At 43.5% G+C, this 24890-nt stretch overlaps 1 protein-coding gene across 5 annotated transcripts in view; it reads left to right on the top strand.

Moving 5' to 3' along the window:
• Positions 1-24890, top strand: part of MAPRE2 (microtubule associated protein RP/EB family member 2) — a 106715-nt gene that overhangs the window by 40743 nt on the left and 41082 nt on the right. For 3 of the 5 annotated variants that reach the window (XM_065668221.1, XM_065668222.1, XM_065668219.1), the window contains one exon: positions 23499-23626. In XM_065668221.1, the coding sequence (XP_065524293.1) occupies positions 23506-23626 (121 nt within the window). In that variant the 5' untranslated portion in view covers positions 23499-23505. Of the gene's footprint in view, positions 1-2552; positions 2758-23498; positions 23627-24890 lie in introns of those variants that run through there. The other 2 variants (XM_065668220.1, XM_065668223.1) reach the window with 2 other exon arrangements.

The raw sequence follows: 24890 nt of genomic DNA on the forward strand, positions 1-24890 counted from the left end.
GATGAAAGTGGGAAGAAGCAGCTGGTGGCTTCCTGCATGTAAAGAGAAGAGTTGTGTCTGTGGGGTCACGCATTGCTCAGGAACAGAGAAGTAGGTGGAGAGTACCATGCGTATGGAATCCATAGTGCCCACAGAATGTTCTAGATCAACTGAAGAAGCATGATGCTTTCTGAAAAATCAGTGCTTTAGCTGTGGCTTGGCTCAGCTTCTGTAAAGGTTAAGGTACTGCATTGGGCCAGCAGGTGTGTTCTGACTTTGAATCCTAGTGCAGGAGCCAGAAGGGGTCTGGAGCTGCTGTTGTCCTCACCCTCACTTCTCTATAGCTTTGCCAGTACACGTTATAGACAGTTTTGGAGACTTTGGTAAAGAAGCTTCTGTTCTTTGCCACTGCTGAAGAAATAAAAGTATCTTTACAAGTTAGTGTTGCAGGGCGCTTTGCTGCTTATTGGTAGCAGAGCAGCTAGGGTTATGTCTGGCAGAAAAAGACCTGCTATGGAATATTTTTATACTGTCACCATGTAGCATTTGTGGCTTCTCCTCCATGCTCTTGAGTGTTACTAAGTCACTCACTGGCCTTTTTAGCAGAATGTATTTTGTTGCTTGTTTTGAAAAAGCCTGGAAGGAGACTTTCTTCCTCGGGTTTACTGTTGCCAGATGAATGGAGTGTTTTTCGATAGAGTATGTCAACTGCAAATATCCATAGGTTGGTTGCTGAAAGCAAAATTTCAGCTTATTTGAAAACCTGGCAGAAAGAATAAATAAAACCTCCTGTCATGGTGTTCAGAGGACCGTGGCAAATTGGCAGACAAATCTGAGTTTTGTTTGAGTTTGCTCTGCATGCGTGTGTTAATGTATACATCTGATTAAAGTCCAAGTAGTTTCTCAGCAGTCCAAGTGACATGCAGTTGGTGTTTAGTTATTGTGTTCACCTTCTAATCTCTCTGTGAATCCAGAGCCTGTATCATGAGCGTAATCATGTAAAATAAGCTTTTAGCCAAGTGTCATTTCAGTCTGAAAGGTTAGAGAAAGATTATTTAAAATGTTGTATAATCACTTTCTTTGAACAGAAAAAAAATGAGGTATAAACAGAAGCAAACTTGGACTTCGGAACTGTCGAGTTTTTTAAAAATACCAGTATATGCCTCTGAGAACATGTTAGAAATACCCATGTTGCTTCTATTTGATCTGCCACCTTAAAATTAATTTTGAGTGGGGTTTTTCAAGGTGGTGGTAGATATAGCCTAATATCTAATATTTTTTCCCTTTTGCATCTAACGGCCTTGAGGTCATACAGAGCTGTTTAGAGACTGTGCCCATAGTCACTCTTGCTGGGTTCTGGTTAGAGGAAGCAATCTGTAAACAGCTGGACAGTTTGTTTCTCTAATGTGGTAAATGTGTGAGCTTTGATCCAGCCTTAAGAAGTGAGGGTAGGTTTTACCCTGGTGAAGTTCAGATGTGCTTCTGAGGGTGACCAGCCTTGCTCTGTGGTTAATGTTAGACTCTGAACTATGTTGCTGTTTAGGCAAGGGGAGATATGCAGAAATCAGAGATATACAGAGAGAAACAGACTGGGGCAAGGAGAGCTAAGAAGTGCTTTCAAATGAAGGGGAGGAAGGGTTGAGGGATCTTGTGGATGGTGGTGCCAATGGAGCGAGCAGTGCCAGCAGTTCAGTGCTACTGCCTTGGCAGGTTTCTTTCCCTCTTGTTTCTGACCCAGGCAAGATGGCAAAGGACGTGCTGTCGGATGGTTTCTCTGTAAGCCTGAGAGCAGGAAAAAGCTGGAAATGTGCAGTGCAGCTTGACAGGTGTTTGGCTGTGCTCCGCAGTGATGCTGTAACAGGGACAGAGCCTGGTAACTTGGGCATCCTGGTGCTTGGGTGGGAGGGGTGAAAATCTGGGTGGAGTACTGGATTCGGGAGCAGGGGGAAAACAGCCTCGCTGAGCTTAGACCTCATGCTTTTATGATTAGGAGTCCATGATTTCTGACCTCCTTGTGTTCTCGCACCATTTAATGTACATTTTATCAGCCTCCGGTGTCAAACACAAAGGCTGCTCCTGCGAGCTGCGGGCGGACGAGGGCAAGCTTTGTGCGGTGGAGGTGGCGATACCCCAAGCACACCCGCGCAAAGCGAAGATGCTGGGGAGAGCTGGGCGGCGTTTCCCTGTCCGGATCGCACCGCTGCCAGCCGGGCATTTTCACAGCGCGCTGGCGGGGCCAGCCCAGAGGCAGCACCCGGAACAGCTGCCTGGTGTCGGGGCGAGGAGGAGCCGCGCTTCGAGCGGCTCTCGGGAAACCGGGCCGAAACCGCAGCCGCCGTTGTCACGGGGAGAGGCGGGCAGGGAGCGCAGGCGGGAGGGGGACGTGCCTCGGTGCGCGGACACGCGCGGAGGGCGGCGGAGGGCCGCGGCGCTTTGTGCGGGGGCCTGGTCCCCGCCACGGGGGCGGCCGCGGCGCGGAGGGAGGCGAGGCGCGGAGTCGGCCGGTTGCCATGGCGAGGGGCGGTCACGTGGGGCTGACGTGCGCGGCGGGGCGGGGCTGGGCTCGGCGCGGCGCGGCGGGCGGTGAGTGTCGTGTGCCGCCACCTTCCGCACACCAGCAGCGCGGGGCTCGGCGGAGGCAGCCGCGGGAGCGCCAATGCCTGGACCGACACAAGCCCTGTCCCCAAATGGCGAGAACAATAACGACATCATCCAGGATAACGGGACCACCATCATCCCCTTCAGGAAGCACACCGTGCGGGGGGAGCGCTCCTACAGGTACTGCGGCGGATGGCGGGGCGGCGGCGGCAGGGAGGCGGGGGGGGGGGGGGCCTGCAGCGCTGGGGGCGGTTGCATAAGGCGGGCGGGCTGCCGCTCCCCCGTCTGCCCGGTCCCGCCGGCGCGGGGGGACGGGAGCTGGCATTGTCCGGATGGGAAGCGTTCGGTGAATAGGCGGGATGTCTGCGGGGCTCGCAGCTACCGGCGGAAGAAAGGCGGGTTGAGATAATAAAAAGCCAAAACAAAAGGGGAAAAAGGGAAGGGGGAGAAGGAAGACGGGAAGGAAGGGAAAGCGAGCCCCGCACGGGCAGCCAGCTCCCCCTGGAAAGAGGCGCAGCACCTCGCTGCGGATACCGGAGGCGGCGCCGTGCGGGAGGCGGTGGCCGGGGATGGCGGGGTGCGGGCAGCCCTTACCCGGCCCGAAGAGCGCACCGGGCGGCCGGTACTGCCCCAAAGGGTGGCTGCGTCCCTCCACCCCCAGCACACCGGCCCGGGGCTGACAGCGGCCCCCCGCTCATCGGGGCCGGGCTGACAGCCCCCACCCACCTCACCCCCCCCCCCCGGTGCTTGCGCGGGGAGGGGGGGGGGGGCGGCTCCATCCGTCCTCCTCCTCCCCCCATCCCCCGCTAACCCCATTTTGTATTTATTTATCGTTTCTCGTTTGGGGGGGCACGTCCTTTGTCGCAGTTGTAGGCATTTTTGATGAATCGTTTGGCATGCGTCGCTGGCAGCGCTGCTGCGTTAACATCGCTGACAATATGCTCCGGCAGATAAGCTCGTTAAAATTGTTTGCATTGTTTGATAAGGGTCGCGGCGCAGCCCGGAACGCAACTGGTTTGATGTGCTCCTTGCCGCCGACTCGATAAATACGGCCGGTTGCTCCCCTTATGTTAATATGCAGTTATTTTAAATACTGCCCGAGTGACAGCAAGTGGTGCCTCTGCAGAGAACACGCCCCTTAAAGCTGATTTTCGAACGGCAGGAAATGATGCTGCTCTCAAATATCTGACTAAAGTGGCGAGTTGTATGCTCAATTAGATGAAAACAAATGTGGATGACTTGGCTTGATTGAAGAAAATCACAGTATTTCTTCTGCTGCTGAGGAATAACAGAGCTGCTGACCATTAATAACCTTAACAGTGAATCGTATTGTTGATCACACACTGACGGGAGACCGTGAAATGCATCAGAGATCCAAGCGTGTGGTTTGTTTAAATACCACAAAATTTAGTCTGTCTCTCTCTCTGAATCTATTGATGCTTTGTGTAATGAAGCCCCGGATGCACGCGTTTAGCACGAAGTAGTGAAATTGCTTTTGTAAAGACCTATTTCTACTTGCAGAAAGATTGGAGCTCTGGCTTCCTATACTTGCATTTCAGATGAGCAATGCAAGGTTCTGTTGTAGTGGAAAGCTGCATTTTTATCATGCATCTAAGCAGAAATATGAAATAGATTTTACATGAATTATCATGCATCTGTTTTTAGTGCGATATGTGTTAGGTGCTGCCGATTGCTATCTCACTGTTCTCCTTCAGAAGGGTTCTTTGGAAAACCTCTAGTTAGATGGGGTTCTCCATTATCCTCTTGCAATAGGTTTGTATGTAATTTTCTGCAGCTATCAACAAGTCAGTCATCTTGTCCTTCTACCTGTCATATCATACATTGAACTATGTCGAGGAAAGAGATTTTGTGAGGCTGCTGTGTTAAACACATGATGACAGAAATAGTTATGTTACCCAGTTTTCCAGAAACTGTAAAGTTATATTCTGTGTGTGAATAGCCTTTCATCCAAGAGAGAGCTCCTTAGTCTTAGCTTTGTATCCATTTGTATCCATACCTGGAGCAATATAAAGGGATGCAGAACTACTGATGTTAATGTCGCATGTTATTTTTGAGCAGTAAATAAATAATCTGATTCAATATTTCAGAAATAGACCTTTAATGCACAAATAAGAATTTCCACTGGGGAATTATGTTGTCTTTGATTTGTGGAAACCTTTCTTGATCTACAAAGTCGTAGCACCCATTTCTGTTTATTTCCCCCTTTCTTCATGGGGGTGGATGATACTTGATTTGTTTTCACCTGTAGCTGCCTACTTTGTGAGGTAAATATTTGCCACAACACAAAGGAAGCATTGAAGAAATATGTGAAAATTGTGGTGAAGTTTCTTCTTGACCCTGGAAAAGAATGGGCCTTTAACTGCCATGAAAACTTTTAGAAGCTGGACTAGTTTGGTTTTTGATTGGTTTGAGGTGCAGCAGAAGATCACTAAATATAACAGGCTAATACCATCAGTAATGTGCCGACTGCCACGCTGCACTGTTGGTGCCAGGCTGACTTTGAAGCAGACTTATGAAGCAGCCCGTACAACTTCACTGTATGACACATCAGGTTGCTATGCCTCTGCCAGGCTGGTTTGTTCCATCTGTATCTAGAAATATGGAATAAATAAGTCATTAAACACAGCCTGGAGCATGACACCAGATCGGCAGTTGTACTGATCTAGAAGCACATACTTTGCTCGCAACTGCAGCTTTGCTCTTAAGTTAAACTGCATCAGCCCTGTGTATAGATGCTCTGTATTTGCCTTTTGCTTCTCTCTCCTGGAATATCAGAAATGTTTTCTCATTTTACTACTTTTAACTGTTTTACTCTGTTTCATAAATATTTTAAAACAGAAGTTGTTTGATCATAATGAATATGTGTTTACCAGTTTAGTCTTAAAGTTTACTGTTTCAAATACCAGCTTCTACCAAAGATTTGATATCCAGCTCCTGAAGCAGACTTAAAAAGAGCTGTTTACACCATTTTACAGACTAGGAAACTGGCAGTAGATGGCATTGCCCTAAGTTATCCTTTGAGTTTAGGATGCAGCAGGGAGTTGAACCTGTACCATATGAGTTCCAGTTATGTGATCCGTATGCAAAGCCACAAATAGTTTTCCCAAGTCTTCCAAAGGACATATTACATTTTGCAGACTGGAACATACAGGCCCGAGGTGTTAAGTTTCTCATCCAGCTTTACTTAGGTGGTAAATGGAAACCAGGCACTTTGGCATAAAATTTAGTCACAAGTAGGTGTTACCTTTCGGAGTAAACAAACAACTGTAATCAATCTGTATTTCTCCAGTGAAATGCTGTTTCAGGCTCTCTGGATCAGGAGGCTGACTTTAAGATCTGTTTGGAACTGAGGTGTCATTTTTTTGGCCCAAAATAGATTTGGGCTCACTTCTGAGAACAGCATTACATTTAATTATAGTTTTACTTCTGTGTTCAAAGAAGACTGAAAAAATTCAATGAGAAACCGAATCAACAGCTGTGTGGGGAATTTTTTTGAACAGGGCATGTCTGCAGTGCTTTTTTGCCAGACTCCAGGCATCTTGTGTGGTTCTTCAGCTCATCAGGTTTTTAAAAGCAAGCTGGACAAAGAGTTTGACTATCTCCAGGTTTGAATAGCATACCTAGCCTAAACCATTCTAGTCTAAAATGGAAAAACTGTTGTACCCTTCCTTGCAGGATACCATGTCTAACTTCTGTTTTATCTACGTGCTGCTAGAAAAATGGTTATGTGGCTATGTTTAGTTTTATACCCCCAAGTTCACAAAGGAAGGGGAATGGGGACTGTCTTCCTGATTATTTCTTTTCAAACCATTAAGCTTAAAAGAAACTCAAAAAACCCACCAAACCTTCCTTCCTATGAGTAGGTACCTCTCTCATGGTATCTGTTTTAAATATTTGTTTTTCCTAAATTTCATCTTCCTCTTAGAGGTTGCCTTCCTCTTATGCTGTGCGTAATAATGAAAGCTTGACAGAAGTGGCAATTTCCTCACTCACTGCTGAAATAAACCATGGGATGTTACAGAGTGTATCTGGCTGTCCTTTACTGCGGCATGAGCTGACAACTTCCACAATGAAAGTAGAGATTTACATCATAGCAAAATCTGTTTTGGTCCTTGCCTTCCCAACTCCCAGTAAATTGCCGGACGCAAGCTGGTCCCATGTGGCAAAGAGCATCCTTCCCTCCGCAGGATGTGTCCCTGCCATCATCTCTGGTGTTGCCCTGCCTTTCACACTTGTGCAGCTTTACTTGGGTTACAAAGGGAGACTTATGGCTTTACCTTACTTTGAGTAGAAGGCATTTCTTGCTCTAAAATTAGGTTCCATTGAGTATGGTAAGCAGGTAATTTCAATGAAGTAAGAAAAGACTATTTGTGTTGGTAAAACTAAAGGCCCAAACTTGCTGAGAGCTGAGAAGATGATACAGAGTAAAAGCAGTGAGTTGTCTTATCATCCACAGTGCAGGTGGGCACTAGGATGTTTTCATCCTCTGGAACTGTAAATGCTAGTCAAAGCAAATGCTACTAAATATATTAGTAACTGAATTATTTTCAGGGGTGTTTTCTCTTGGCCTAAGGACTCCTATTGCACATTATGGGAATTTTGCCCTAGATTTCACTGGAAGCAGGAGATAGGCAATAATGAATGTTTGGTCTTTTTTTTTTTTTTTTTTTTTTTAATAAAAAAAGCAACATAAATCACACCCTAAAAATCTGGTTTGAGCTTTTCTAAAAGTGGTGCTTGATATTCCCCTTGTCTGCCAAGCGTCTGGGTTGCAACAAGATAGTTATTAGCTATCCAAAAGAAGACCATCCTGATGACTTTTAGCCAGCAGCTACTAGCCAGCATAAGAGGCATCATGCAGAAATCTCTCTTTGGTTTCCTGGGGGCTTAGGTACACTCTATTTTCTCTTCTTTCACTTTCATAAAGCTGGCTTCCTGTTGCTGCTGCTGCTCCTCTTTAATCTTGTTTTCTGATTAGGGACTACTTTGCCTAAGGAGAGCTGTTTTGGTATCTTCTGCTGAGCAGAAGCTCCCAAAAAGCACAGGGTGAAACTGTCAGAAGATAACTGGGAATCACATATGAATGCATGTAAATATCTTGGATGGTTAGGAGGATGACTCTGCTCAATACTGTGTAGTTTGAAACCTAGAGAGTCTGCCTGCGTTACTGGGCTATTTCTCTTGACCTGGATTTAGATCTTCCTTGAAGGAAACATCTTCACATTGCTTGGGGAGTTGAGGCTATTTGTTAAAATCCGGCTTTGAGAGAGGTAGCTCTGTTTGGGGGGGACACAACACCCACAGCCAATCAAGTTTGTGGAAGGAAATGAAAGTAACTCAGCACCATCTTCTCAGCTTGCACTCAGATGCTCTCACCCAAAAGGTCTGAGTGCACCTCATTTGCACCCAGCCCCTGTGGGTTTCAGAAACATCCTGTAGGTGGGAGGCTGTTCTGGTTTTTGTTGCATGGTGTGGGGTGTTTTTCAAAGTACCTCGTTGAGCTGCATAGCAACAGCAGTATGTTTCTGGCATACTAACGGAAAAAGGAGCGAGTTTAGGATATGTGAGAACTGAACCTGATTGCTGTCACTTTTAGAAACAGACATTTTGGCTTCTGCTTGGTTTCTTCAATCTAGCCTTCCTGAAAACAGGCACTGAAAAACATTGTGTGAAAGAAAGGTGATTTGGAGGTGGGCCTGTGGACCAGGAGAGCCTGATTAAAGCTATTTTTCTGAGGTTTTTCCTTTGCTACATCAATGGCTAGTCTGAGGGGAGATACAGCTTGCCTCATACAAGCGGGTTGGACTGAAGGAATGTTTTCCCAGGTGGCATACCTGTACTAATCTTTTGAGATGTAAAACTTGTTTAGGGAGGCAGTAACAAAAAACCAAGTGTAGTAGGTCTGCATTCCAAGCCCTGGCATTTGAATGAGGGACTTAGTTTTAAAACTGTCTTCAGAGGGTTTGGTTTTGGGGCTTGGGGGGAGGTTAGTTAAATTTAACAGTCTTTTCTCCTTCCTCATGCCCAAAGCTAATTATAGCAAAGGCTTGGTAAAGAAGAAGAAAAACTGTGTGCCAGCTTTTCATTTCGGAGATGCAACTTTCAGCCTTTGTTTGATAATTGAAAACGAGTGGTCTCACCACATCTGTTCTCAATCATGTCAACCACTGAGGGGGGTGGCACGAAGACTGTAGTGTGGAGTAAGCGTGGTGGCAACAGCAAGGCTCATACTGCACCAGGACAGTGTTTGGATACTTGCGTCCTCCTCGCCCCCTGAATTCTGGCCTTCTGTTAGCGGCACTGATTGCTCACTGCCAGTATCAGTGCTAGGGAGCGTAAATGCAAAACATCCGTGTTTCTTCAGTGGATGGTGGTAGCTGTGCACTGCGTAGCTGTTTGGATCTTGCTCAGATCTCTGCTGCCTGACTCACCGATAAACCATCTTCTTCATATTGTTTCATTACAATTAGGTGGGAGGGGAAGGGGAATATCAGCTATAGAAGTTTACTGAATATGCATTTACCTGTTCAGGTTTTAAAAGCAGTGGCTTTTTTATTTTTAACACAATTCTGCTGTCTTCATACTATTGCATGTTTAATTGAAAATTAAAACCTTGCCTGTGATATTTTGATGTAATTTTACGTAGTATTCTGGTGGTATATTAAGTTTTAACTATTTGGTAGAGGAAGGCTCTGTACACTGAAAGCACGCTCATTAAATGGCTCTGCTTAACCACTCTAAAATGATTTCTTGTTTCCCATGCTCGGTGAAGGGTGCTTTTGTGTTAAATCTGTTGTTTTGCTATGCTATCCAAACAGGAAATGTAAACATTCATCATTGAGTTGAGACTTGAGGACATAGCTTCCGTAGGAAATCCTACAACTGAGCCAAACTTTTCTGCCTGCAGAGGAATATGCCGTGCAGGTCGTGGTCTTTATCTCATCTTACGTACAGCTGCCTTGCATTGCTTATTCGTGTTGACTGGGGGAGGGAAGGGGTTTGAAGTATGGGAAAGTGATGGAATATAGAGCTTGTGAATCTGGGTCCTGCATGGTTGGAGGGGCAAGGACAGAAACCTTGGTGTGAGCTCATATGAATTTAAACAGAAACTGGAGCAATGTTTAAACAAGCTATGCAAACTGAAAGATTCTTGGTTTGGAGTTTGGTATTTCTTCTGTGTAAAATGGGCCCTTCTCCAGTGTGGCAGTTGAAAGAGTAAAGGAATAGCTTATTTTGCTCTAATGGTATAGTGTAAAGCAACACTGTACATCCTGTTTTTCCATGTGGTTGTGTGTGGTGTTTGAGAGGTTTCATTTTCAATGCTATGTGTCTTGGTAATTTGGAACCCTGACAGCTAGTTAGCAAGACCCGTGGACGTCAGTTTTGTCCTTTAGGAGTAACTCAAGTGAATATCCCCCCTACAGCAGGGTTCCTTAGTATGTACAGATTTCCTACCCGAGCAGCTGTAATTATTCAGAGATGCACATGAATGCAAATTCTTGCCTGTCACTCTGGAATGCGGTGTTGATACTCGGAAGGGCTTGCTGGCAATATATATTAAACAATTTTGGAGGAATGAAAATTCATTTTAGGCAGATTTTACATGGTCGTTACGCTTCGCTGTTGAAGGTTAATCTCTATGGAGCTAGTCCAGTAATATCATGAATAGGAAGCACTGAAATATTTGAAGTAGAATGTGTTTGCTTTACTTATGGATTCAGTGTTATACAAATCATAGCTTATTAAAATAACTATAGAATCTGTGAGTAATTGTTTGTATGGAAGTGGAGTACATAGCCCAGTGATATGAAAGTCCCACAGGAGCTTTTGTATACAGAAAGACTATGCTGGGAGTATGGGGGCAGTGAAATGATAATTAGTTGAATAGAAGGGATATATTTTCCTAAAAGTACAACATTCATCTGGAAGTAACCGTTCTGTTAGAAACCTTGTCATGCAGAATGGTGTTAATTGTATTCCACTGAATTGTTGTTTGGAGTCTATAACACTCCTTGCCCATATTAGTGTTTCAAAGTTATGCAAGATGTGGGATCTGAAAACAGATCCTGATTCAGAATCTACATTTATTCACAAAATTTGTAAATTCACAGAATCACAGAATGGTTGAGGCTGGAAGGGACTGCAGAAGCTCATCTAATCCAGCCTCCCTTCTCAAGAAGGGTCACCTAAAACACATTACTCAGGGTTGTGTTCAGATGCCTCTTGGAAAGAGATTCCATGACCTCTCTGGGCAACCTATTCCAATGCTCAGTCACCCTCACAGTAAAGAAGTTGTTCTTTATGTTCAGGTGGAACATCTTGTGTTGTAGTTCATGCCCGTCACATCTTGTCCTACTGCCTGGCACCAACAAGAAGAGTCTACCCAGTTGTCAGACTCATGAAGTCATAGAATCATAGAATCGTTACAGTTGGAAAGGACATTAAGTTCATCTAGTTCCAAGCCTGTTTGCCATGGACAGGGACATCTCACACTAAACCATCCCACACAAGGCTCTGTCCAGCCTGGCCTTGAACACTGCCAGGAATGGAGCATTCGCAACTTCCTTGGGCAACCCATTCCAGTGCCTCACCACCTTAACAGGAAAGAGCTTCTTCCTTATATCCAATCTAAACTTCCCCTGCTTAAGTTTTAACCCATTACCCCTTGTCCTGTCACTACAGTTCCTAATGAAAAGTCCCTCCCCAGCATCCCTATAGCCCCCTTCAGATACTGGAAGGCTGCTATTAGGTCCCCACGCAGCCTTCTCTTCTCCAGGCTGAACAGCCTCAACTTCCTCAGCCTGTCTTCATACAGGAGGTGCTCCAGTCCCCTGATCATCCTCGTGGCCCTCCTCTGGACTTGTTCCAACAGTTCCATGTCCTTTTTATGTTGAGGACACCAGAACTGCACACAATACTCCAGGTGACGTCTCACAAGAGCAGAGTAGAGGGGCAGGATCACCTTCTTGGACCTGCTGGTCACGCTCCTTTTGATGCAGCCCAGGATGCAGTTGGCTTTCTGGGCTGCGAGCGCACGCTGAAGCCGGCTCATGTTCATTTTCTCCAAGTCCTTCTCTGCAGGGCTGCTCTGAATCTCTTCTCTGCCCAACCTGTAGCTGTGCCTGGGATTGTGCCAACCCAGGTGTAGGACCTTGCACTTGTCATGGTTAAACTTCATGAGGTTGGTATCAGCCCACCTCACAAGCGTGTCAAGGTCCCTCTGGATGGCATCCTTTCCCTTCAGCATATCAACTGGACCACACAGCTTGGTGTCATCAGCAAACTTGCTGAGGGCGCACTCAATCCCACTGTCCACGTCACCAACAAAGGTGTTGAACAAGTCGTAAGAACTATAATTTTTTGCCCTATATTTCTGCCTGCAGACATTTTTAATCTTGTGTTTCCCAGCAGTGGGGATGCTGTGGAATTACCTTGTCTCTTAAGCAGCTTTATTTTTAATATGGTGAGGTGGTTGTTTTTCCCCACTAATTGTTCCCGAAGTGCTATACAATATGGACCTGGTGGTGCTGGTAAAGAGGAACATGAGTCAGCAGTGTGCTCTTCCAGGGAGGAAGGCCAAGCCAATGCTAGGCTGCATTGGCAGGAATATAGCCAGCAGCTCCAGGGAAGTGATTGTTTCCCTCTGGTTCTTCTGAGACCACATCTTGCATACTATATCTGATTTTGGCCTCTCCAGTTTGGGAAAGACAGGGACACACTGAAGTGAGTGGGGTGGAGAGCCCCCAGGATGGTCAGAGGGCTGGAGCGTGTGAGCTGGGTTTGGTCAGCCTGGAGAAGAGATAGCTCAGGAGGGGGTAAGATCTCATTGCAATCTTTAGCTGTGTAATGGATATGGTTTCTGTAGAGAAGGTGGAGCCAGCTTCTTCTCTGAGGTGCCAGGGAGAGGATGAGAGGCAATGGCAGACAGCAGCTGCAACAGTAGAAAGGACTTTAGATACTGGGAGAAAAATGTTCACAATGGGGATGGTCAAGCACTGAAAGAAGTTGCCCAGAGAAACTGTAGAATATCTGTCCTTGAAGAGACTCAAAACTCAGATAGATGGGACAACCAGCAGCTTTTTCTTGCTGCCTCTGCTGTGAATGGGAGGTTGGAGCCAGTGTCTCTGGAGTTCCCCAAGTACCAGAGTCACTTTATGATCTTATTCTGTAACTCAAATAAGCATAAACAGCTCTTGAGTTCAAAACACAGTACACTAAACAGAATCATGAAATCAGGCACTTTAAGAGTGAAAGGAATATCATACACTAACAAATTTGTACTGCCACTGAGGTGAAATCATCCTATCATCAAAGGTTCCAAATGGAAAAGGAAAATGCGTGTATGCAGTCGCAGTTTGGCTGCATCAATTTTGGCAGTTTTCTAGCTTAATTCTCACAAAAAGCTATACTGCTGCTGCAGTGTGTTGGTTACTTCATACTGCATTCTTCAAATCTCTGGGAACAGCTTCCGCAGTTTAGTACCCAGGCATGACCAAAAGTCTGTAAACACACAGTATAGCAAAGGGATAGATTTGCTGTGTCATAAAAACAATTATGCACATTACAGATAAAGATTGTGTCTTGAAGTTGAAAGCGGGTAAATTACCCCCTCTACTTTTAAGGAATTTTTCATTGCTTTTATGCAAAAGTATTAACATTATTGATAAATTTAATTTGCAGGAAATGTTTAACTTTGAGCACAGAATTAGACTGTGCCAGCCATGTGCTTAGTCTAACATGCTTTTACAGGGAGTGGTGCAAAACTGTCTTCTTGTATGACCTACAGCAACACTGAGAGGCTTGAAGAAACTAAATATTCACATTACAGCATAGGTTATTACCTTCTTAACTGCACTTATATGTAGTCAAAGGTAATTCAAGCAATAAGCTTTTTCTTTTTCCCCTTGTTTATTGTGGGAGTTGAACTTGGTAATGTCACTGTTTGCCAGCTGGAAGCAATACACTTCAGGAATTGACCTCATGATATTCCACAAAAGGAGTCCAAATCCCATTAAACAGTACATCTATGCTTCTCTTAGCTTAAGGTACAAGGTTTTACTGGGGCTTATAGACAAAAACTGTTGTAACTGACAGTAATTCTGTTCTTACAATCACAGTTGCATCAAAGCAGTAGGCACCATAGAAAAGGCTGTTATGTGGGAAAACTAATCTTTGGGGATTTCTCACCGTCAGATAGGCAGGAGATGTTAAAAATTAAAATCAAAAAGAAAATGCCAACTTCACAGACCTTCAAAGACTAATAAGGTTGGAAAAATAGCTTTTGGGAAAGCTGTACTTGATGCTGGTAGTCTCAGGAACTGTGTTGGTAGTGCAGCAATGGTAAAGTAAGTTCGTGGTTGCTGGCACACAGCAAGAGTAATATATTACATAAATCACAGATGGTTGAGCTAGCATGTTCCTAAACGGCAATTTATCTGCGAACGATTAGCGAATTCTGGTTTTAGTTGCTCCAAAATTAATTCAGCAGTTAAGCAATTGCACTTAGAAGTTCAGCCTTATTCTAGGCAGTCCTTGGTAGGATTAATTCTTAAATGGAAGTCTTTTACTGGTATTATCTTGAGCACCAGAATAATGTCAGTGTTTCCTTGTCTATTATAGTATTAACTCATAAGAACCATGGAAAAGGTCAGGTTGCTTTGGTATCCAAACCCAAAATTGTGTCACGTCTGGTAGTGTTAATGCTTGAAATTGGTATAATATTAATAATGGTTTGTAGGGAGTTTCACAAGCCAAAGGCAGGACTATTTATTTGGGCCTATTTCGGCAGCATCAGAGATGTCAGAACTCCAAGATTTTTTAAGTTTTTTGCAACTATTATTATTAGCCCAGCTTTCACCAGCATTGGAGGGAGAAGTGGGAGGGAGGTTGAATGCAGAGCCTAACAAAAAACTGCATCGCGTGTTGGGCCAGTGGTCTGCAGAGGCAATGCTGGCAGAGGGTTTACATGTGGTTCAGGTCACATATGTCTGATGAAGCTTGGTCCCAGAAACTTGCCCACTGAGTGCTCTGCATACCCAGCAGGAAGCCTGGTACTTCTCTTCTGAACCACAAATGGCAGCAGAGCTGTGGTAGCAGTGGGAACCCTGCATAACCATACTAGAGCTTAATATTTTGCATTACAGAAATACACAGCCATGTTTTGGAGAGTGATGCACAAGTGAAAGCAGCCACCACAGTTGCCTGTTGCTTCATCCGTTGTCACATGCTTGTTTACAACTGCAGGGTAAAGGTGGCTTAAAATAAATGTCTTATACCCCTGATCAGTGTCACCACCTTCCTGCTATGATGTCTTGCTCTGGGATGGAGCAAGGCTGGCTGCCTGCCTGGCAGCTCCACAGCTCTCTGATGAAGGCTGTGCTCTGGCCTCTTTGCCCATGGGTCCTCGGACAGTTGCACTGTTTGCTGCACTGTTTCTCATCCTTTCCTGGGTGTCACTCCAGATATCTTCAAAGTGACTAGCTAGAAGGCCACTTTCACAGGGCCTTATTCCCTGCAATAATACTGAGTTGGACTCACCGATCCTTGGTTGGTCTCTTCCAACTCAGGATATTCACAGAATCACAGAATGGTTCAAGTTGGAAGCAACCTTACAAATCATCCAGTTCCAACCTCCCTGCCATGGGCAGGGACACTTTCCAGTAGACCAGGCTGCAAAAAGGCCTGTCCAACCTGACCTTAACACTGCCAGTGATGGGACAGCCACAGCTTCTCTGGGCAACCTGTTCCAAAGTCTCACGACCCTCACAGTAAAGGATATCTTCCTAATATCTAATCTAAATCTAATGTCTGTCAGTTTAAAGCCATCGCCCCTTGTCCTATTACTGCATGCCCTTATAAAAAGACCTTCTCCAGATTTCTTGTACCTCCTTTAGATACTGGAAGTATATTCTATGACTCTAACATATATGTTTGTTAAGCCTAGAATAAATGTTGCAGTGCTAAATTGGTGTGTATCTACATTTGTTTTTAATGTAAAAGAGAGAAAAGTTGATGCATTACAAAGTTCTTGTTCTCTGTGTCGTATTGCATCATTTGCAAGTAGAAAACATATATTGTAGTTCCTCTTTAGTGCAAGACCTTTCCCGTGAGAGTGCTCTCCTGGTTAACTATGCATACCATGGACAGCCAGACTTTATTAAGTGTACTGCAGTCTCTTGTTAGGATACAGCAGTTGCATGTTAGGAGAAAAGCATTGCGTTTCCCCTTGTTGAATACTCCTGTTTTCCCTTCTTCCAGGCTCATCGTCTTCTGTGGATGCTCAGTGTCTGTCTCCTGCTGAGTCACTGCCTTGCTGCCTGGCTCTGTGTGGGGGTGAGGCCCTTGGAGGCTGCTCAGACCCCCTGTCAGGAGGGCTGTATAGTATTACAAAATCTCATTTGCCATTACGTTATGCTTGGAGTAAATCGACGTGTTACTTTAGCCTTTCACCTCCCAGTGTGTACATGTTGGGGAGGAGAAGGGGGGGCAGCAAAACCCCGGATAGGTCAAAACTAAATTCATGCGGTGACTTCATCTGACTCCAGTTGGATCTCAGCCCTGCTGAAACTCCCAAGCCTACCCACAGCGTTTTCTGGACTTAAAAGGCGGAAATGGCAGGAGTCGGGAGCAGCAGGCTGCTTGCCCTGCCGGAGCTGCTGCCAGGCTGCAGTGTGGCTGCTGTGCTGGTGGGTTCTGCGTACAGCGTAGTGCCTTGGGTGCCCAGCGGTGTTGGTGTTTCTTAAGGTTTCTGGTTATTTTTGTCCCTTCCTAATCAGGGGCAGATGTTTTCCTGGCGTAGATGCAGGTGGCTGCTTAAGTGTGTGGCTGTATCCACATCATTTTGCCTGGGAGTTCATGCACTGTGCTCAAGTGGGGCAGTGGGTTTGGGGACAAGCCCTTCTCTGCTACCGTCTTCATTTTCCGATAAATCTGCACTTGCTAAAGCACTTGGGGATCTACTGTCTGAAAAACATCCATCATTTAGTGGGAGCAAAGATAGAATGTTCCCCTATTATTTGCAGAACCCAGCCTAGGAACTAGGGCTTGTTAACATGTGCTGCCTCTCAAGGCATCCTTTCTCCACCATGATGTGCTGCCTCTCAAGGCATCCTTTCTCCACCATGATGTGCTCTCAGCACTGCTGTTACCTTGCTTTACGGCACTTTTTAACCTCTTAGACATCCTTTAGTTACGTCTGTATGTATACTTAGTAATGTGTTATTTTTAATGAGAGGGAAAAAAAAACAGTGAAAGGAGAGTTAATGCTCTCATAGTATCTTGGTGGATTGATTTTGTTTCACAGAAGATTAAATGTTGGTTTATTCTTCAGCTTTTTCAAGGTTTTCTAGTTACAAAATAGTCTTAGATCCTCTTCTTTTTTTTGTAAATTGTAGGTGTTTCTAATCGACTTGGGTTTACTGTATAAGTCTGAGAATTATTTTTCTCTGAATCAATCTTCCCCACAATCCCATTGTCTATTGTGAAAGGTAGGCTAGTTGCCAGTGTCTGTTGCGAAAATTTTACAGGTTGAATGTCTTCCTTCAGGGCATCAAAGCAGCAACTGAAGCTTAAGATCTTGAGTTGAAAGCCTTGGTGGGGGGAGGGTAATAACTTTAAGTAAAAGCAGTTTATTTTTTTTAAGCACTACAGTCTTGCCACGCTTATGTTCCTCTCATTCATCCCACTTCAAAGGTTTTTGTGGTTCTTCGCTACTAAAATGCCTTCTTAATTTGTAGTAATGTTCTTTTTATACCGAGATTTGTGCATTCTTGCCCATTTTGAGTGCCTGTTCAGCGCTGAGCACTGCAACTGCTTAGTTGGACTACTCTAAGGTGCAGTTTGTGGGTGCTGTGGTTTCTTTCTAACCAGTTAGTCTGAATATACCTATGTGGAAATGGCAGTGGCCAAAGACTCTGAGTTGCTTCCATTTTGTGTCTGCTTTTCTTGAACCTCTATCCGTTGCCAAGAATGTATTTTTTAGCTAAGACTTGTTTACTCATGGAAATTGATAAGGAACCTTTCAAAAAGTATCCAAACACTTTCAGCCACAATTAAGATACCATGTAGTTAAGTGTTAATACCACGTTGTACTTCTGGAGGCAAAGGTGGACCCTGGGGAAAATGGTGTTAGTATTACTGTGGAAACACGACATTATCACATTGCTGTACAGTTTCAGTGGCAGCAGGAGTGAAAAGGTAGTTAAACAATAAAAAACCCCAAATCTTATTTATGCTATGCAAATATGACTGGCAGATTAAAAAAACCCAACTGATCAACTTCGAGTCAATGAATGTGGCTTGTCCTCCTCAGGTGCCCTAAAATCTTCCGAGCACTAAATAATTTGCTTGGAATTCGTAACTGTTCTTTTCATTGTGGCAAACTACCCCAATTTCATAACTGGTTAATGAATAAACTTCAAAACTGTTTTGTAAAAACTGTGCAGCATTGCTAGTTATTGGGCCATCTCAGAGGTTTTGGCTCAGATTGTGTATATTGTTTAAATACTCCTGATTGTGTGTTTGAGATTTGGGGGAGCTGAATGTCTGAAAAAAGAATCAGCATTTTTCTGCTTCTCAGCTAATACGTTTTTGGGGTTTTAACTTTTTCTAAAGCCTTGTGTACCACAAACCAGAATTACTGCCCTTCTTTGTAAGAGTTTCTCATATTTGGGTCTAGACCAGTTACAAACATTTGTGTAGGTCAGAACATCCCAGGGTTGGCAGGCAGCCTCTAATCTAAAATAACAGAATTAGAGAATGCCCTAGTCCAATCTAAGTAAATCTTTATTACTCTAATCTCACTTGCAGTTAAACAGGAAACTGCAATGAGAACAATAGAAAATACGCTGTTTGCTGTGTTAAATGATAATCCTGCAACATTCAAGCAATCAAGATGTACATGGATTGCCTCAGTCTTGTCTAGACTCTGTAGCATGCTTCACAAATCATTTTAGGTTGTCAAGCCAGATCCATGTTGTAAAGGTAACATGGCATTCAGAAGTATATCAATAATAATATGGATAATAATTTTTTGTTTTACATTTCAAGGCTATGTAGTAACATGGGAACAGCACACAAGAAATTTAACCGTCAGCAATTTAAAAGGTGTGAATTTCTTACAATAATACAACCACAGGATTCTTTTCTCCTTATTTTTTTTTCCCCATGGCAATATCTCTTTGTGATTAATCTTAGTAACTCTGAGTTTCTGACTAGACAGAGCCTTTATGCTGCTTGCTACAAATACCACTTCAGTTGTAAAGCTCTGATATAAAGCCTTTGGCCATGGCCATTGAATTTGCTGGAAGAATACAGCATAAGTCAAAAAGTAGAGTAAGAACACTGTTGTAAGCACTGTACAGGAGCTTTTTGTGTTGTTTATGTGTCCTCAGCACTCCTTTCAGTGAAGACAACCTCAAGCATAACTGGCCTCTAATGACTATGGCTAAAGCTGTATGCAGTGAATGTTAAAAAAGCAGGCGAGGTCCAGCTGCTGTTTCAGGATGGTATGAAAGGATGAATTTTCCTTCTGCAACAGGGATCCAGCTGCTGAGGCTGTCAGGTTTCTTCCTTCAGGGGCTTTTGTTTTGCAGTAGCTTTGATCTAGAAAGCCTTTCTAACAGGAGCTACATCATCGCCTTTCTGCTCTATCTTCTGCTTCAGTAACTTTTGGTGTGCTATCTTCTGTTTTACTGGCGGTATCTATCCTGATACTATTAGATGCCAGCTTCTGGAATACTCCTGTTTGTATTGTCACACAGGCTTTCTACTGCATTTAAAAACTTAGCATCATACTATGCTTAATTGTATGAAACAGGAAGGCCTTGTGGGTTCAGAGGTGAGAACACGTGATGGGTATTTACACTATAGATTCATTGCTGTAATTCATTCAGCCTTGCCATTATTACTGGTTTGCCATAATACAACACTGCTTCTGTCAAGAATTATTCATCTCTCCCCAGAAAAGTAAAGTAAATATGCCTCTTGCACAACTGTCCTTAAACACAGCTGGATAGCACCTTGCAACAGCTGCAGTTATCTGTAACAAGAGCGGTGGAAAATGTCTAATAGCTGAATGTTCAGTGCTGCAGGTAATGCCTTGAGAAATTAATAATCCTTTGGGTGTAACGTTTACCATCAGACATGCTGAGCCACTATATTTCTGACTGAGGTAACTGTTTAAGCATATACGTGATTTTCAGCACCTAACTAATCCTCTGAACTCAGCTTTGTGGTGCTTAGCTGTGCGTGCATAAAGTGAATGGTCTGGACTACTATGTGAAGACTCTCCTATGGCTTGTTTGTATTTACTGAGGATTTTATTTTCAGTTTCTCCCAAGTAAAACAAAGGAGAGCCCTCTCTAGTTAGGCAGTACTGTAACAGAAGCTTTTAAGCACCTGTGCGCTCTGAAGTGGGAATATGATGTGCTATCTTCCATCTGTTTTTAGCTACTGTAGAATTGCCAGACATCTCTATGGAAGGTGGAAGGTCTCAGGTAGAGGCTGTTTTTCAGCCTTGTGTGTCTTATTCTTGAGAGTGTTCAGTCTAAACAAGGAAAGCCTAACAAGTAGAAAATGTAAATAATGTCATTGGGAAGTAGAAGTATATTAAGACATACGACCAGGTTGTTAGCTACTTGGCTGTTCAGAGTATGTTCTGTGTATCTCCACCTGTCCAGCCGTTCTGTAGCATTGCCTTACAGATGTTTATTAATGTGTTTTGAGTTTGGATCACATTTTTCAAAGTAGTTCAGCACTTAGGGAGCAGTCCTGAAGAAAGCCTGAGCCCAACTGTGGATGCCAAGCACAGTGGTTCTTGTCTGTTGCTGGGCATGGCTCTGCCACCTATGCCTGTTGTTCTTTTCCTCCTCCTTTGGTTTTTTCCTAGGTCTGTCTGTGTGGCAAACAGGATGTATGCATATCAAAGCACCAAAGTGGAACATGTTTACACTAAAGGAAACCTTCCCAGCTGAGTTTATTTAAAATGTAACCATTAGGAGGGTGCGTGACCAGGGATGCAAATGCACGGGGAAGTCCTTCAGGAGAAGGGGACGTGCAAGATTCAAACGTGTTAACATGTCACTGAGAATAAATGGCACTGGCATGTTATTGATTTATTTTTTTTATCAGAAGTTCTGATTGATTTTGCATATGGTTTAAAATTGTGTTGGTACACCCTCATGCATACCTGTGTGTGTAAATGTGAAGCTATTGTCTCTGACAAATAACCTGGGCTTGCATTTGACCCATAGACTGCAATAATTCATTTGCAGGCACAGCGTAAGTTATATTACAGATATCCTTCAGAGGGTATCATTGTAAAGCTCAAGGTTGTTCATTTGCTCTGTTTCCTGGAGTTCCCCACCCTGTGCGCTGCAGCAAAGGAGGCTGTTTGTTGTTCTGCAGAAAGTTAGGTCTTTCTCTTCGCAGTTGCTTTTAGAAAAGGGTGAAGGAGGAATTTCTGCTTCCTTCCTGCGTGTGGATCTTCTTGATCTTTTTAACAGAGTAGACTTTCTTCTTTAAGCACTGGTTCTTCTGAGTTCTGCCAGGCCTCGAGAGGCCTATTAAAATTGGATGAAGTAGTGGCAATCACAGATCAGAGTATCTTTATTTCAATTGTTATCACCTAAATAGCTTGTTTAGAAGTTAGCAGACTGTTCCATATTGAATGGTTGTTTTCGTATTAAACCCCAGTATTCTGAATCTTAAATGAATGTTAAATTCACTGTTAAGCTGTTACTTGAGCTGATCTTACAAACAATATTTAACATGTTAGTTTAATAGTGACAGTGGTAGTGTATTTCTGTTAGTTTCTTATCTATATAACAAGTCTGGAAATAACAAAGTAAAAACCATACTAGCAGTGGTGGTGTTAACTTCAGAAGTTGCTAGTAACAAAGGTGCTGTTTGTCTGCTCCGTCCCTTCCATCCTGATGTTGACTCTAGGCTTTTATGGCTAGCCATTATGGTGTGGTTTTAAGAATAAAAGGGCACTCCCTATTTCTCAAACTTTGTTTCTAGCGCTCAGTTCAATCCAAGCACTTAGCATGTGCCAAGAAAACGACCTTTGCTAACTGTTACAGTGAATGCAGTGCTGTACAGTTCATACAATTAGCTGTGCTGTCTGGGAGCCTGTAGGAAGAACTGAACAGACTGAGGGAGGATAGGCTGATTTGTTCTGTAGTTCGGAAGTGCCCATACAGGAGTGTGGAGAGGGCCCGTACGTACTTACGTGTTACTGAGTCAAGCTTCATGCTGGTGAGGGTTTTTTCACACGTTTTACCGAAGTTGCCCCAGCATACCTCACTATGGGCAGAGTTAACCCCTTGTGGTCTTCATGTTTTCTGCAGAACTGTCTGTTGAGCTTCAAATGGTTACCTCTGCAAATTGTCAATGCAGACCTCAGATCCCACAGAAGAGATCCTGCTCTCCTTCATTGAGAGAGGAGGTTGAGGTGCAAGGCTGAGGTATCAGGACTGGCACCAAAGCTAGCCAGTTAAGTGTTAGCTACAAGGTGTCACTGGAGAAATAGGTGTGCAGTCCCCACCAAAGCCTTTCTTTACAAGAAAAATAGTGCTATTTAGGCTATTTGATCATTTCTGATCAAATAGTCATATGTTCACCTCATACTTGGATTGTTACTAGCAGACTTCCTGAACTCCACTAGTCTTGGGAACATTATTTACTCTTTTCATGAATGATTTTGGTTCAGCTCTTTGAAACTATTGATGAGATGACCTTGGATGTGCCCATCTTTTCTCTTAGTAATGTCTTGTAACAAGAAGATGTGACTAGTGTAGAATAACAGAACATAAAATCCAGCAGTATGTGTTTCTAGTCTGTGTACTTGGAGGCTGATGATAAAAGATACTATGAATTACCCGCTGCAGGAAAGGACCTTAGCTAACTAGGTGAATCTTCTTAAGATGATGTGGCTATGAAAATTTTCAGCACAGAGTGCTGTTTCCCAAGGTCGTGGTGAAACATTGTCCCCGGGTTTCAGTTTGAAACTGTTCAGCTATGTTCAAGAGGGACTGCTGGCATGAGCAGGAAGTGGAGGTCTGGGTTGATAAGAGACTCGGAGGATTCATTTGTTTGCTCTAGACTACCTGGGCATTGGGACAGACTGACTGCTTTCCCTAACGCATTATGAAATCGGCTCTGGGGAAGAAAAAGCCATTAGAGCTGGAGGATAATGTTGGCAGAAGAACAAATGGGTTTAAGCTAAGAGGGAATGTTCCTAACAGTTTAGAGGAATCGGGCTCCACAGCAGCTTTCCAACCAGATGGTTGAGGGTGCAAGTCTCCGTTAATTTCAGGATAGAAGTTGGTGAATTGATAAAAAAGGTTACCTGATATTCATTCTATGATTGTTGGAAACTGAATTAGTGATCCAGAAGGCCCTTGAACCGGTGAAAAATCAGTATTTGAGTAAGTAGAACTGCTGCATCTTCTAGAAGATATGTGAAAATTAAATACTCGTTTAGGCAGTCTGATCATCCTGCAGCAGCAGAAAGCTGACGGATATATGTCAGATCACTATATTCGTGCAGCACTACGTGACAAATCCCAGGTCTCTGATCCTGACTGTATATCTGCAGGCTATGTCTTACTCTTTTTTTCCTACCTTATTAGTATTAAGCAGAATAATGTAGATTTGTATGTTCTTTAAATCAGTGACAGCCGGAGAAATACGTTCATATATTCCAAGAGGACACTGAGGAGGTTATATAGCATCAACGAATAAAAATTTAATCTCCAATCTCGGTACATAAGAGAAGGTTGTGCAGTGATGCAGCTTTTCCTTCTCTTGTTTTTTTTTTTTTTTAACAGGAAGTGTAAATTTGTTGTAGAAAACAACGACCAAAATGCCAAAACTGTTTTTTGTCCTTTTTTTTCTAGTTGGGGAATGGCGGTCAACGTGTACTCTACCTCTATAACCCAAGAGACTATGAGCAGACATGACATCATCGCATGGGTTAATGATATATTAGCTTTAAACTACACAAAAGTCGAGCAACTCTGTTCAGGTAAGAAAGTGTGTTATGCTCTACAAATGTTTATTTTAAAACCACTCTAAAAGTCCAATTTGTTGAAAATAGATAACTTTAAGCTTTGACATAAACCAGTTACTCTGAGAAAAGAGTCTAATATACGTCTAAAGTAAGTGTTTTTGCGTTCATGTTAATCGTGGAAGGATAAGATGTCTTGAGAAAGCGTAACAAATGCAGAGGTGAATGGGATGGATGTAGCAGAAGATACACAGAAGCGATAAAAAGGTTGACTAAGCAAGAAAATAATACAGTGATAAGCTATTGTGTTTTCAAGCCATTGGGGTGGACATACCTGACAAAGAGACAAATAAAGAACAGACACCCCAGCTGAGCAGAACTCTCTGGCACCTTTTCCTTCCTGGTGAGGGTCCTCAAGTCGCTGCTGATGTTTGCAGAAAAAGAGCACAAGTGTGACTGTGAAGAACAACATGAATTTGAGGAAAAGAGCCTCTAGCTGCTGAAAGGGCTTTAAGGGTTTGTCGGGAAAATCCTCCTGTTTCTCAGTGTAACTGAACTCTTGTTGTAAGTAACTTTGGTAATGAGCCTTGAAAAAAAGAGTAATGGTTTGAATACTTTGGACATTTTGGTTAATCAGAGTGGCAGCTACAAGATACGTGTTAAACAACTGGGTCTGTAACGAGATGATGAGTAGAAATGACACAGACAAAAGCTGATGCCTCACTGAAAATACAGATGCCCCCGGGAGTGATTCTTTCTGATTTCCTACTGTGATTTTTAAATTTGAAGATGTTTGTGTTGGAGGAGATCTAACTTAGATTGCTACTTCCAGACAACTGACATGCTGGGAATATCTTACTTAAGAAGACAATGCTCAGAGTGCATAGAACTGAAGCCATGTTACCAGATTTCAGCTATTTACTGATCCAGCTGAAATGCATTAGTGGGGTCTTACATTCATATATTTGAATTTACCTGCCATTATAGGTAATTTTTCTGAGATGTTCCCCTGAAAGGTACAGAAATATCTTTGGAGTATGATAGCTTCATAGCTTACACCTCAAAACTTAAAAACAGTTGTTAGCTGCAGAAGCAGGCTTGCATGCTTGCAGGCTTGCACAATGACTATAAAACTGAGGTTGAGAAAGGGGAGGTTAAAGTGCATGTTAGTAACTGATATAAAGTAAGTAATTAAAGACATAGAACACAAGAAATAACCTTTTTAGGAGTTACTGAACTTGAACTTAAAATGTTATAGTTAGCTGTTGTTACATTTACATGC

This window comes from Lathamus discolor, chromosome 2, assembly GCF_037157495.1.
Source record: "Lathamus discolor isolate bLatDis1 chromosome 2, bLatDis1.hap1, whole genome shotgun sequence".
NCBI classification, from domain to species: domain Eukaryota; kingdom Metazoa; phylum Chordata; class Aves; order Psittaciformes; family Psittacidae; genus Lathamus; species Lathamus discolor.